Source organism: Emericellopsis atlantica (genome assembly GCF_019669845.1).
Source record: "Emericellopsis atlantica unplaced genomic scaffold F5Z01scaffold_2, whole genome shotgun sequence".
NCBI lineage: Eukaryota > Fungi > Ascomycota > Sordariomycetes > Hypocreales > Bionectriaceae > Emericellopsis > Emericellopsis atlantica.
In genome coordinates, this window is record NW_025764704.1 from 924,670 (window position 1) to 938,501 (window position 13,832).

The 13,832-nt window shown below is 57.6% G+C and overlaps 4 protein-coding genes and 1 non-coding gene across 5 annotated transcripts; 4 read left to right on the top strand and 1 right to left on the bottom strand.

Moving 5' to 3' along the window:
* The first annotated feature begins 221 nt into the window (after positions 1-221).
* On the top strand, positions 222-4,253 carry F5Z01DRAFT_207694 (uncharacterized protein). Its single transcript, XM_046258133.1, has 2 exons — positions 222-361; positions 411-4,253. Exon 2 carries the CDS (start codon positions 717-719, stop codon positions 4,053-4,055), a length of 3,339 nt encoding a protein of 1,112 aa, XP_046122552.1. The 5' UTR covers positions 222-361; positions 411-716; the 3' UTR covers positions 4,056-4,253.
* F5Z01DRAFT_632704 (uncharacterized protein) lies at positions 4,175-5,430 on the top strand (the record flags this gene model as incomplete). Its single annotated transcript, XM_046261876.1, has 4 exons — positions 4,175-4,188; positions 4,515-4,911; positions 4,994-5,055; positions 5,079-5,430. 4 exons carry the CDS (start codon positions 4,175-4,177, stop codon positions 5,428-5,430), a joined length of 825 nt encoding a protein of 274 aa, XP_046122553.1.
* A 1,665-nt stretch (positions 5,431-7,095) lies between these two features.
* F5Z01DRAFT_206382 (ras family-domain-containing protein) lies at positions 7,096-8,269 on the top strand. The gene is made up of 5 exons (XM_046258130.1): positions 7,096-7,239; positions 7,296-7,434; positions 7,498-7,520; positions 7,578-7,864; positions 7,917-8,269. The coding sequence occupies exons 1-5, from the start codon at positions 7,214-7,216 to the stop codon at positions 8,084-8,086; spliced, it is 645 nt and encodes a 214-aa protein (XP_046122554.1). The 5' UTR covers positions 7,096-7,213; the 3' UTR covers positions 8,087-8,269.
* Positions 8,270-8,937: 668 nt separating this feature from the next.
* On the bottom strand, positions 8,938-9,038 carry F5Z01DRAFT_t13. Its single transcript has one exon. It is a non-coding gene; the product is annotated as a tRNA-Glu (tRNA).
* Positions 9,039-11,901: 2,863 nt separating this feature from the next.
* F5Z01DRAFT_670344 (uncharacterized protein) lies at positions 11,902-13,404 on the top strand (the record flags this gene model as incomplete). The annotated part of the gene is made up of 1 exon (XM_046264548.1): positions 11,902-13,404. The coding sequence occupies one exon, from the start codon at positions 11,902-11,904 to the stop codon at positions 13,402-13,404; it is 1,503 nt and encodes a 500-aa protein (XP_046122555.1).
* Between the last annotated feature and the right edge of the window lie 428 nt (positions 13,405-13,832).

The window sequence follows — 13,832 nt, forward strand, 5'->3', positions numbered from 1 at the left end:
CCGTTGTGCTCTCCATGACCATCGCGTGTGCCACCCAAGTTACTAACCTACAGCTTGTCGCAAAGTAGCGATAGCTTGCGAGCACAAAGATGATTATCACCTGCACCCCTCACGTCCCCTCTCGAGCGTGTTACCCTCAAGCTCTGAGTAGGGAGGTTGATAAAGAGCCTCGGTCCGTCGCTGCCCGTCGTCCATGTCGAGGCTGGATTGAGCATGCAATCGCGCAATTAACATAAGAAGTTCTCGTCGCAGCGCGGTGAGCACGTCGATATTACTGGGATCCTAATCAGATTGAGATTGAGACGAGAAGAAAGAAAAGGGGAAATTGCGGCTTGACCCGTGGCTGCTCACAGAGACGCACGTGTGGCTCAGTCCGTCCCCTCAGAATTCCTGCAGCTAATTAGCTCCAGGAGTTCAGTCCAGTCCCGTCCCGCGTCATTGCGCTGGCTGCTAATAACTCAAGTTAAGGTACTGACTGTGGCTGCTCAACTCCAACTCCAACGTCCCGGCCCCGGTGGCATTATTCAACCCTCCTTTCCTTCGTGGCCTCCAACCAACAACAAGCCCATCCTCCCTCCGACCCGCGCGTTATCACCCGCCACGGTTCTCGAGCTGCTGGCTCACCCGTGAGCAGACTCCGCGTCCGACTTTACAGTCAGCAGAGAGAGCCCGCCCGCCCGGATTGAGCACCGTCTTGCTCAGCCATCGCCCGCGCCATGCACGCCATCAAGCAAAAGTGCCGCCCCAAGCACCAGGTGCTCATCCTCAAGTGCTACCCCCGGACGACAAAGGGCGCCACCGACGTCAAGCCCAACAGCAGCGAGCTGAGCTACCTGCTCTTCTACGCGACGAGCAGGAAGTCCAAGATTCAGAAGATTGGCGCCTTTCTCGAGAAGAAGACCGCCAGCGACGTCTGGCGCATGCGCATCGGCAACGTCCAGGTCACCCTTGGCATCCTCGCCGCCCTCATCGAAAAGTCCCCCAAGGATGTCGTCCTCATCGCCCCGTGCGTCCTCAAGATCCTCGACCTGATCCTCCGATCCAACGACATCACCATGATCGAGTCCTCCCTACCTGCCTTTGACGCCTTTTGCGAGCACCACGACGCCTCCTCCCTCTTCGCCGACCAAGCCTACTCGCGCCAGTACGAGTCTGTGGTGCAGCACTACGCCACCCTCGCGACGTCGACAGCACCCGCCAACAAGGGTGGCTTGAGCCGGTCGGTGCAGGCACGATGGAGGACAGCAGGTCTCAAAGCCATCAGGAGCGTGGCGACGTCGGAGCCGTTGGCATCTGTCACAGGGCGGCAACTCAACGTGATTGTGCCCCTGATCTTGGAGAACCTGTGGACGACCGACGAACAATTACTGGACACGCTCTTGCAGCGTATGAACGTGGAGGACAAGGTCGACTCCGAGAGGATGCTCCGGAGAAGGACCAGTATCGCTACGGCGGGCACGGCAGACACGGGCGAGCCGCACCCCGAACCGTTTGCAGGATCCCCGACAGACGCCGACAGACTAGTCGAGGAGGACATTGGCGTGCTTGCCATGCAGTGCCTCAAGAGCATCTACGTTGGGCCGAATCGCGCGCAAATCCATACTGCGACGGCAGCCTTGCTCACGTTTATCTTGAAGAAGATTGAGCATGGGCAAAGAGTCGTCGAGCTTGCGGAGGCCGGCAAGAATGACAGCGGCTGGGCCCTCATCATGTACAACCTCATTTCCCGATGGACGCCTGTGCAGGATCGATACGTGATCCTGGTCACAACCATGGAGGCTCTGGTGCGGACCCCGCTGCATGAAGACAAGATGGAGCACCACTTGGCGCTGATAGCAATCGTTGGCTCCCTGCTCCGTTCCGATGTCAATCTTATTGGGCTCAGCGTTATGGATGTGTTGCTAGGGTTGGTCAAGCAGATGAAGAGGCTGTTTCAGCAGGGCGAGCATTTGGACACAGTGTTGGACGAGAAACTGGGCGCTGGCGAACCCTCTCCCCAGTCGCGGCAGCTTCTGGACCGTCTCGAGCAATGCGTTGGCGACCTGGCGACCCACGTCTACTACGCAGACCAGATCACCGACATGATTGCGGCTGTGCTGGCGCGCCTGAAACCGGCACCATCAGCGAGCACAAACTCAACGCCGCAAGGGGAGAAGACGGAGGATCATGACGCTGCGCCGGGCGGCTCATTGACTAACCTGTCTGAGAGCCAGTCCAACTCCGACACCTATTTCTCATACAGCAAGGGTCGCGTCTGCGGCCTCAAGGTTATCAGGGGGATCTTGCTGGTCGCCAACCCCAAGACCAAGATCAGTGGCAACATGGACCTTTCGAGGAACAAGGTACCACTGCATGTGTGGGAGGGCTCGCAGTGGCTGCTCAGAGACCCGGACGGCCGGGTTCGCAAGGCCTACGTAGATGCCCTTGTGACCTGGCTGGACCGCGAGACCACCCCCGCCGACCTTCGAGCGCGCGATGAGAGCCTGGTCCGCAACCGTTCCATGAAGAACAGCCGCGAGATGGCTGCAGCTGCGTCGCGCGGTGTGTCCAACGGGACCCATCGCGAGCGTTCGACACGCAACACGCGACGGTCTCAGTTCCTGCCCCTGCTCCATCTCGCCATTTACGACAACGCCCTCCAGTACGTGGATTACGAAACTGACCTGGTGGTGCTGCACGTGCTGCTCACCAAGCTCGTCTTTCGACTGGGCGTGAACGCCGTTCGCTTCGGCATCCCCATGGTCTATGGCCTGCAGGAGGAGATTCAGGAGATCGAGCAGCCAGTCAACAAGGTGCGCATCGCGGCCTTGTGCCACGGATACTTCTGGACACTCACGGAGAAGTTTGACTTTGACGGCTCGGCCGTGGGGCGTGCCATCACCAACGAAGTCGTCCGCCGGCGGAGCAAGAAGTTCTGGATCGAGGGCATCAACATTCCTCCGCCTCACCTCAAGAACGTCGGCATGCCGGGCCACATTGAGTCTCAGCCTGCGTGGGACCCCAAAGCCCTCGAGACGGAGGAGCTCCTACCCTTTGACGACCGCAGCTCCATGGTCGAGTGTATCGCCACGAGCTATGAAGAGTCTTCCCAGTCACCGCCTGCTAGTCCCGCGGCGTCACCGGGCCGCATGGCCAACCACCCCATCCTGGGATCGACAATGAGCCCGACGCCGGCGGCTAAAGACGAGAACGACTTCCCAAGTGCGTTCCGGGAGCAGATGCTGACAGACTGGTCGAGGGATGCCGTGGTCGCTGCGCTGGCCACAGAGGGCAAGCCCGAGTCGTTGAACGGATCGCGGACGGGGACGACTGGCACCAACAGGAACCGCCTGACCATCAACACCAATGGCCTCAGCGCCAATGGAGGGTTCATGTCGCCCTACGGCAGCCCGCATAACATGCGGCCGCACTCTGCTCGCATCCCCGACCGCGAGCGCTACGGTTCGGTGACCAAGCTACGCAAGTCCAGCGTCAGGAGCGGTGTCTCCCCACCCAGCTCGTCACACAAGGGCATCGCGTCAGTCGACCAGCTCAAGATGGTCCTCTCCGGCAGTAAGCCGACGCTGGGTGCGGCACGAAGCGACGATGATGACGACGACAGCGGCGATAGCATGGTGAGCTACGACAGTCCATCGGAGCTGAGCTTCAACCCGGCAGCTACACACACGCACGCGCCTGCGGAGCCCGAGACGCCCAGGCGATCCGGGTCCATGACCAGACGCGGTCCTCTGTCGTCGAACCCGCCGGGGCAGAACACGCCGACCTTGGACGATGGCGAGGACGTACCGCCTGTGCCGCCACTGCCCAACTCGCAGAGCTCCATGTCCATGTCGCCGACGACTGCAGAGCACATTGCTCATCAAGACTATGCTCCCCAGGCCCAGGCGCCCCGACGGACACCAAGCAGCCGGGCCGCAAACAGCGTCCGTGGGAGTTTGCACCCGCGCGCACAAGAGGAGTCTCTCCAGAGCATGGACCTGGATTCATTGTTGAGGGGGATCGACAGCCGATCTGGAGAGGGCAGCCTGGGCAATGTCACCAAACCACCGTACTAATTTGAAGACCTTTTCTGTTTGGGGACCTGTGTATGGAGAAAAGCGTGGTTCGGCGCAGGAATGAATGGCTTGGACTGTATATAGACTAATTCGTCGGAGACAATAAGTTGAGGCCTAGCATGGCATTTGGAGCGTAAGGGATTCTACATGGCGAGCATAATTTACCATCTTTCTTGTCGGCGACTCGGTGTTCCGTACCTGCCTCGTTAAGGGCCGCCCTCTTTCTGTTTGTAACACCTGCTCCGTCAAAGTCTTCTGCCTAGTCACTCCCAATCCTTCCCAGCTTCATCACTCTTTTGAACCATTCCGTCGAAAGACGGGCCGCACATCTTTTCAGCCTCCGTTCACCATGCACCACAACCACGACGACGAGGCGGCAAGCTCATCCGGAGACGACTAGCAGCCAGAGCCGACCAGCGGAACCTCACTTGTGACTCGTGTGCTCACCATATTCGGAAGGGCCACCCACGAAGACAGCACCCCAAATCGGCTGGACAGTATATTCGGCGAGGCGAGAGGCGACGACATCATCCCAAACCGGCTGGGCAATATATTCGGCGAGGCGAGGCCCGATGATACGGACATTGTACGTTCATTGCGCGATACAGAGAACCTGCACGCTCGTCACCTGCACAACGCTGCCACCACAGACGACCGTCCTCCCTCATCAAGCGACGGCAGCGATGATGCTGAGTCTTCCGCCGATGACGAGACCGAGGGCCGTGCCAACTTTTCGCCTACCGACGTCGACTTTGTGAGGAGTCTGCTCCCGCCTACTTTCATCCGTGCGGCGTACATTCTCGCTGCGTACATCCAACCGGATGAGCCCCCGTATTTTCTATATGGTCAAGGCCATGTGCGTGGGACGGGCGGCCTGCTTCACCTTGCGTGGTGGACGCGATTCGCGCGGATTGTGATACGGATGGCCATGTGGCTAGCACATGTATGGGACTATGGACCGTTGGGCACAGTCTGATGTGGTGAGCTCTCGTGCCTTGGGGTGGGCGTGGATGTCTAGTACAGATGGTCGTTGAAGTCTGGTGGCAGAGTTGACGAGGACTTTGGAATGGATGTGATAAAATCCCAACCAGAGCGCCAGCAATCAATATTGTTTTGGGAGGACTGCTCAAAATTGCACACTCGTCCTACGATTTCTCCTGCGTTTCGCTTCAACATGACGCCCGGATATGCCTGGCTTAACTTGTTAGTCCGGCCGAAGATCGAGCCCGTCGATCGCGAGGCCAGCCCGCCACGTGGGAATCTGGGCAGCGCCACACGAGGCAACTTTGCGGCTTCCGAGCGTGGGTCTCACTCAGTGAGCTCTGGAGACTGGATCCAGGCTGGACTCCGCTCGTGTTGTCTCACGATTGCGTAGTGATGGGCTGAGGATATATCTTCACTCAGCTAGTTGGTATTGCTGGGCATGTGTCAAGCGATCTTCAGCGTACGCAATACAAAGTACCTTAAGTAAGAGGTCGCGAAATGCATGTGACAGCGGCCCACGCCGGCAGCCGGCAGGCGGTCTGCAACATCTCTTCTGTCATGAGCAAACAGGACTTGCGACGGAGCAGAGCGAGGAGGCAAGATGGGCTGCCTGCCTCAGCTGGCAAAGGTGCGTGCCGATCAAGCAGGGCCGAAAGCTTGTTTTACTTCGGTACGGGCCTAGGCGATGATCTCGGAGCTGACGACTTGGAGGCACGCTCTGAGCCGGAATCTGGGATGGATCATGGACGTGCCATGCTTTCCAAGTTGAGCGGAGAGGGACAGTGCGTGCTCGATTTGGCCGCCAATTTGCCCGACTGGACCTGGCCACCTATTAACTACGTAGGACCAGTAATTATTGGCAAGGTAATAAACACCCCGGGAAGGATTGCCTCGTGGCGAAGGGGGCAACGCTGGGTATTCAGCCGTTTTGGGGAGCATCTCCATTGCTCAGCAGTCGATGCTGATCCACAGTTGCTTCGAGGGACTGGAGTGGTCGAGATATGTAAGTCTTGCGCGTACGACTGGAGCGTTGTCTGTCACTCTGTCTGTCCTTCAGCGTCCAGTCGCGCTCGAATCACACAGACATGAGTGGAAGGCGCCCATGCGCGTACAAGCACGGAGCGCTGGCCTCTGGCTCTGGGACTGGACCGCCTGTGGATTGCGACTATGATAGCGGGCTAGCGGGCCCCCAGGCAGGCCCCGTCCGGGCAGCGCTTCCGCAGACCGCAGGGCTGGCGCATCCAGTCGGCTGCAGCGGGTGGCCAACTGAACTGGATAGGTGCTGCTGCAGCAGACTGGAACAGGAACTGCTGCGCTGCGCTGCACTGCACAGGTCAGTTCAGGCCAGGACCGTCAGGTCAGGTCAGGTAAGCTGAGGTATCCGTAGGCGCGCATTCCAAACCGCCGCCGCCATTCAATTTTTCCTTTCTTCTGTTGAAACCTCCAGTCTCTTGACGAAACATTCCGCACCAACTGACCGGTATTACTGAGACACATTGGTTGCATGAAGCCACCGCCTCAGCTGTCTAGAACCCTCTTGTCGGCTCTTTTCTCGCCCGCGCCGACAGTCCACGTTCATCGCTCAGGGACAGCCTGCCCAGCGAAGCGGACCGGGAGCTGTTGAAAAGTCACTCAACTCAACTCAACTCACCCACCCAGGTCCAATCCGGACGTATAGCCAGGAAGCAGCAGCATCATCACAGCCATCTCTTCCTCCTTCAGGCAACGTGGACACCGTCTGCCCCGAGCAATTCGGAGCATCCGATCCCATTCGACGCATCAAAGCTGCAGGCCCAGTTTGTGGTTGCCGTTTTGGGGCCGCTCTTGGACAACTTGGGATTCTCCACATAGCGTTGGTCTGATCGTCGCATCTTTCGCCATCCAGATTCAGACGCGGGAAAAGGGGGTTCGCTGCGCTTCGCTTTTGTGCCCCGCATATAATAAGCTCGCGAACACTCACCACAGCCCGCCTAATACCTTATAGTGGCCTCGCCGCGCTCGATAACTCATCACAAGGGCGCAAATCAGCCCTTTTGACGGCTTTCACCCTCATCGTGGTCGCCAACAGCTGCCGCATGACGCTGGCCATCCCGGCGCGGCTTCATCAACAACGCACTTGGCCGGAGGCAATCTTGTCCTGACCACTTGATCGCAAGGCCACACGGGCGGTGAACATGCCTGCACGACGACTCCAGCCGAGGTTTGTCGCGAGCCTAATTACCCATTGAGTCACCCCGGTCTAACATAAGTATCTAGTCGCGAATTCCACGTTGTGGTGCTAGGAGCAGGCGGTGTCGGCAAGAGCTGCCTCACTGCCCAATTCGTCCATAATGAGTGGGTGGAAAGTTATGACCCTACCATTGAGGACTCGTACCGCACCCAGCTACAGGTCGATGTGAGTAGCATCCAAGCTATTGCTTTGTTCATTCACACAGAGGAGCTGACTTGTTACCTATAGGGCCGCCAGGTCGTGTTGGAGATGTGAGTCTTGACACTGAGATGCTCACTTTGGGGTCCAAAACTAACACAGATGACCAGCCTTGACACAGCAGGCACAGAACAGTTTGTGGCCATGCGTGACTTGTACATGAAAACGGGGCAAGGGTTCTTGCTTGTGTTCAGCATCACATCACAAGCGTCCCTCGATGAGATTGCGAGCTTGCGAGACGAGATCATTCGCATCAAGGACGACGAAAGCGTGCCAATTGTCATTGTAGGCAACAAGGCCGATCTGGAGGAGAACCGACAGGTACCTCGCGCGAGGGGCTTTTCCGTTTCGCAAAGGTGGGAGGCGCCGTACTACGAGTCGAGTGCCAGGACGAGGAGTGAGTCTATCCAATGCTGCGCGCGGAAGCCCCCTGACTGACACAATGGCAGCCAATGTTGAAGAGTGCTTCATCGACCTCTGTCGGCAGATGCTTCGGCGGGAGGACGAGGGCGGCGCGGAAGATTCGCCAACCCACAAGCCGGAGCATTCTGCGTACGACTCTCACAAGCGCAGGCGGAGGAGACGGCTGCGCGACGGGCAGCGATGCGTCGTGCTCTGAGGACGACAAAGCATGATGGGACATGAGATTGGGAACATACAGGACGGACGCGGATCTCACGATCCAGGGTAACGAACGATTAGCGAATGCCAGGCACAACAACAGCGAGTTTGTATTCCTTTCACGATAGACAGAGCGCAGACTGCCTCGTGCTATGTACACTTTACATATGAGACCCCCCAGAACATAGATCAAAACAAGATACTACGCACGGAACTTGGAAATCGCATTGCTCCGCCCGGTCCGTCTTGTCGTGCCTTGCCGGCCGGTGCGGTGGGGCCGCCTGGGCCGATTCTGGGGTCGACCTTGGGGTAAGTACGGATAGGCAGGCAGCATAATTCGTGTTTGAGGCTTGTGAGCGACGGATGCTTATCAGTAGATGGACGTGTTTCATCATGCGAAACGGCGAATTGTGCGTAGATGCGGACCGCCAACCACCACGAAGCGCCTCTGCAGCGTCACTTGGCTGTCATCAACCTCCAGTGGCAGACGAGCCATCCATGGGAAGGGATCCATCAGGCGAAAGTGATGAGTTGAATAATCTTCTAGGAATGATCACAATAAAAGGCATGGTTATCCTAGCAATCCTTTCCCCTCTGCAGCAGACAAAGGGTCCAGAACAGTCTGCTGCCTGCCGTCCTGCAGAGCGGGACAGCTTCCGGCAGTAGGCAGACGCACGAGGTGACACTGGTTAGCTAACGATGTCTGCGAAGAACACGGCGGCAAAGTGACATGGCAAAAGGTCAAAAAAAATGTCTGACAAAGGCTGAAGAGGGGTCAAGTTCAGAAACAAAAAAAAAAAAAAAAAAAGGAACTTTCAATAAGAGGAAAAGTCAAAAGCAAAAGAATGTCTCCGATACGGGGAATCGAACCCCGGCCTCGGCGGATCTCTGGTAGCTCCTTGAACGGAACACCTGAAAGCGCCGCATCCTAACCGTTAGACTATATCGGATGTGCTGAAGATGGGTGCAATATGACATACTATATAGTAAGAACATTTTTCGTTAGGAGGCGATAGATCAGGAAGCACTGCATCCCACAGCTAACGTCCGGAACAGATATCAAAACAACATGTCGCATGTTAGACTATTTTCTGCTCGAGATCTGGCGCTGTCACTGAACACAACGATCGTCGATTACCGCCCCGCGGGATTCTTGTGTTCGCATCACGTTGGCACGAGACGTGCAACACTCTGTCCATACGGAGAGGAAGCCGAGCGAGGTGATGTAAGCGTTAGCCAACTTTCTCACTCTCTACACCGAGCCTGATTATCTTGTCCTCTTTGTGTCAGTGATTGCGCGGTGGGCAGTGACGAATGAGGTGGCAGATGTCCCCATTGCAGGGTAGCCCGGATAAAATACTTGCACGATGTGTAGGGCAGTCAGTCGTATCAAAGTCCAGGCATGTGGGTAAATGACGGTAATAGTGTCATGTTCACGGACATAACACACCGAACACGCTCTCCGCAGAGTGACAGCAATCTTCCACTCCAGTGCAAAGGTGGTGTCTCATGTGCGTATTATCTCCATGACCGAAATCAATCTGACCCCTCGCCCGTCACCTGGGATGATCCGAGCGTCAGACCCCTCTTGACCCCTCGTGTGCGTGCGCGCGCGCACACGCAAAAGGCTTGGGCAAGCATCTGCCAGTGTCCCGAACTAAACCGCCTTGCTCGAGTCGTCCTGTCCAAGGCCTTCTCGCGGCAGATTATATGACCTGGGCTGCAGTCCATCACACCATCGGTATCTCTAGGAACACCATGGCCGACGCGCCTGCATCTACGATGCCGCGACCGCGGGTGCAGGAGGAGGAAAAACTACGCCGGAATGAGCTAAGCGCGCAGTCGCGTTCCAATCCTAGAGAATGGGAGTGGATCGGCACCTGCATGAGGGTGCTGTAGCCTGTCTGGTGGCCCGTCCCCCTGTCTGTCGGGTCCCAGCCTCCAGGCCAGACAGGCAGGGCTCCGCTCTGCTGCTGTCAATGAGGGACGCATCGCAACACGCGTTCGAGGATCCCCCAATGTGCGCGCGATTCCCCCTCATCTCGGGCGCAAGGCGACGAGATGCGCGCGACCGACATCTGCGAGACATGTCTCGTGTTGGGAATGCGCCAGGTACCATCGACAGGGCAGGCAGCCAGCCGGCCATGTGCTGACACTGGGTCCTAGGACGTGAATGAGTCCTCATCACAGAAGAGTGGTTACAGCGACAGGAGGCTCGAGGTTCTGCGTACACAAGCTTATTACTATCAATCAACCCCGTCCGTCTGCGCTCCGAGGCACGGCAAGGCGAGGCAAGGCAGCGGCCACACATTGGGCCAACCTGTTTGGAACCACATGGAGGGTCAGTCATCACCTCCCGGCATATCGACCGCAGATGTACAGTCATTCGTGCAGACCGGTCGGGCGATACAACCCGTCTTTTGTTCGAGGTCCACCTCCATGTTTCCCCCCCATGCCATGTCTCTCTTGAACCCTTTGGCCAGCACGTTTCGAGGGCGTACAGGCAGATTAGCAAGATGATATCTGTGCTTAATGTGACGCTTTGTTCAAGTGGCAGTGTGGTGGGCTGTCGAGCATGGTACGTACAACAACTACAATACGTCCGTACCCTTGGACAGACTCTTTGTCCAAGTACTAGTAGGAAGCCACTGCCGCAACCGAGATATCCTCAAGCCTGTTGTGCTTCACGAAACATGGGCTTCTCCCAAGTCTTCCATATCTTGATCACACTCAGTTGCCATGCCCATCAAGACGGGTCCCGCTACTGGCGCCTCTCACCAGTCTCAACCACACGACTCGGGCCCAGAGCAGTTTAGCATTCTCTTAGCCTCGATAGAGTTCAGGCCGGCTGATGCTATCTGACCACTCAGATTTTCCAGAGCATCCCACCAAGTCGTATTTCCGGATAGCTATGAGCCCACGGCCTTGAGTTAATGCGTAGACTGTCTTTGGAGGACTGGTCGTCAACGAAGCATAACGAGCGCAACGACGTGGAGATGATGACTCGACACGCCCATCACCAAGCACTGAGCAGAGTCCAGTCCTCGAGCGCCAGGTCTCGAGGCCCTCCCCACGCGATAAAGCGACCGTGGCCGCCTGCGCAGTTGCCGTCCCTTGGAAGAACTTGATTCTGATTCGCTGCTGGGATTCCGCGATACCTTGATGCACGCGGCCCATTGGCCGGAAGCCTCGAAAGCAGGATCCACCAGTCACTCAACGACCCCAGCAGCCCACCTCAGCTTCAGCAGGCACAGAGCTCGTTGCGCTAGGAAGCGCACCATATCACTGAGGCCACCCCACCATCCTTCCTCCCTCGCCAGATTGCCCCTGCCCAAAACTGCACTTTGCTGCTACTGCCACACCATTCCCTCGACTGGATTCCTGGTCAGCGAGCGACTGGACTGGAGCCCACGACCTCGACACTCTGCCCACTCGCACGCACCCACTCCATACGTCCTCATTCATACTTCCGTCCGCATCCTGCTCGCTCGCGCGTCCGTTCACACGCTCGTCCTTGTCCTCACCTAATACCTCACCTCGTCCGCCTCGGGTGCCGCGCACTCCAGCAGTCTTCTTATCCAGCAGCCAGCCAGCCAGCTCACTTGCTCGCATTGTCCCAGCCAGACTGTTCGGCGCGTGCGCGTTGCTCATCCGAATCTGCCGCAGCCTGTCGCATCCCTTGGCGTGCGCCGACTCTTCTCGCCGATCGACCGCGACAAACAACCCTGACGACCGTTTTCGCTGGCCTGTCCCGCGCATTCCACCCGCCATCGTCTCCCTCGCTCGCTCGCGCGCGCACAACCAGAGGGAGCCATGGCCACCTCGGGCCTGCCCCCCACGTCCCTGCGGACAGCAGCTCCTGGCAACTCCTTCAACATGTCCTCGCTTCACCAGAAGCCCGCGATGCGACCGATTGGCACGCCCTTCTTCAGCCCACCGACGGCCGTCACTGTCCGCATGCGACGCCTGCCCCTGGGCACCACCGACGAAAACTTGCGACTCATGGTCCTCTGGGCCAAGGACCTCATCAGCGCGGAGGTCCTCTCCCCACCGCTCTCTGACGACGAGGGCTACCTATCCGGCGAGCTTCGCTTCAAGTCCATGGACAGCGCTGTCCAGGCACAGAATATGTTTGACGGAAAGACCAATTCAGCCGGCGACGCCAACATGATCGTCACCGTATTGGGAAGCAGTCCCTCGACTGTGCCTAGCGACCCTAGTCCAACCAACACGGGCGCTGCGCTCGCGACGGCTTCTGTGAGCACTATGCCTGGTCCTGCGCACACGGCGTCGCAGTCGTCGTCGGGCTTCTCGAGCGCGTTCGGATCACTCGACAGAATGTCGACGCACCCTCACAGCATCGACACGCCCAACGGCTACTCGCAATTTCGGGGCGTTTTCAGTCCCACGTCCCCCATCGGGACGAAGCCGCAGGATGTTAATGGTGTTTCTGGCAAGAACTTTATCGAGAACAATTCAAACGACGATGAGACGAGCGATTTGATCAACAACCCCATGGCCTTTGCCGAGCGAGGCGGTGGCCCTACTGGGCGTCGCATGACGGCGCCCCAGTTTCCCGTATCGCAAATGGCCAACATGTCCATCAACACCAATGTCGGCAACACAGCCCCTTCTGTCACATCGCCGTACAACCATCCCATGTCTGCGCATCCCTATGGGCATCACTACCCCATGAACAACCACTCGCACCGACCAAACCTGCCGCCCGTCAACCCGGCCGATCAGAACCCACCGTGCAACACTCTGTACGTTGGCAACCTGCCCCTCGATACGCACGAAGAGGAGCTGAAGCAGCTCTTCTCCAAGTGCCGGGGCTACAAGAGGCTGTGCTTCCGAACCAAGACAAATGGACCAATGTGCTTTGTCGAGTTTGACGACACCACTTTCGCGACCAAAGTACTACACGATTTGTACGGGCATCTGCTCTCCAACAGCAACAAGGGTGGTATTCGGCTGAGCTTCTCCAAGAACCCGCTTGGCGTGCGCGGCCCCAACCACCACGCAGCGGGACATGCACACCACGGTGGCATGAACAACAACATGAACGGATCAGCGCATGCCTTCGCATCGGCCAACGGACCCCCGCCAGGCTTGTCTGCACCTCCCGGACTGGGCCCAACCCGTATGAACCACAACGCTGCCGCTGCGAACGGAGGATACGGGCCCAACTACGGATGGAACAGCCCCATGCAAAATGGCTACAGCAATGGCCATTCCCCAGGCACGCACACACCCAACGGGCATTACAGAACGAATGGTTCTGGACCACTGCCGCCACACATGATGGGGATGTAGGGCGATGAGCACCAGGGCAATATTTTGAGAGAAAAAAGCATCATCGGGAGGAGTTGTCTCTTTGTTTCGTATTTCTTTTTTTCAGTTCCCCTCTCTTTCTTTCTTCTATTTGTCTTTTGGTTCTGGGAAGACGACCGCTCTCGGTTGAGCACCATATACCAAGGGGGCACAGCATGGTAGAGCACTGGGTTGGGCGCATCGCATTACTGCATCGCATACACCTCGCTGCCGCGCAGGAGGAGGGCTATATACGGGGTATTCTTCAGGGACAGCGATCATCACATCTTTATTTCACCAAAACACCCACGGCCAACAAACGATAGCGAAGGAGTCTAGGGTCGGATCCACCAGCGACGTTGCTTTACCTTTGTACCGACTTGTGGGTTCCGCGAAGGCGCGTGTGGGAATGTTTTTTTTACTTTTCGTTC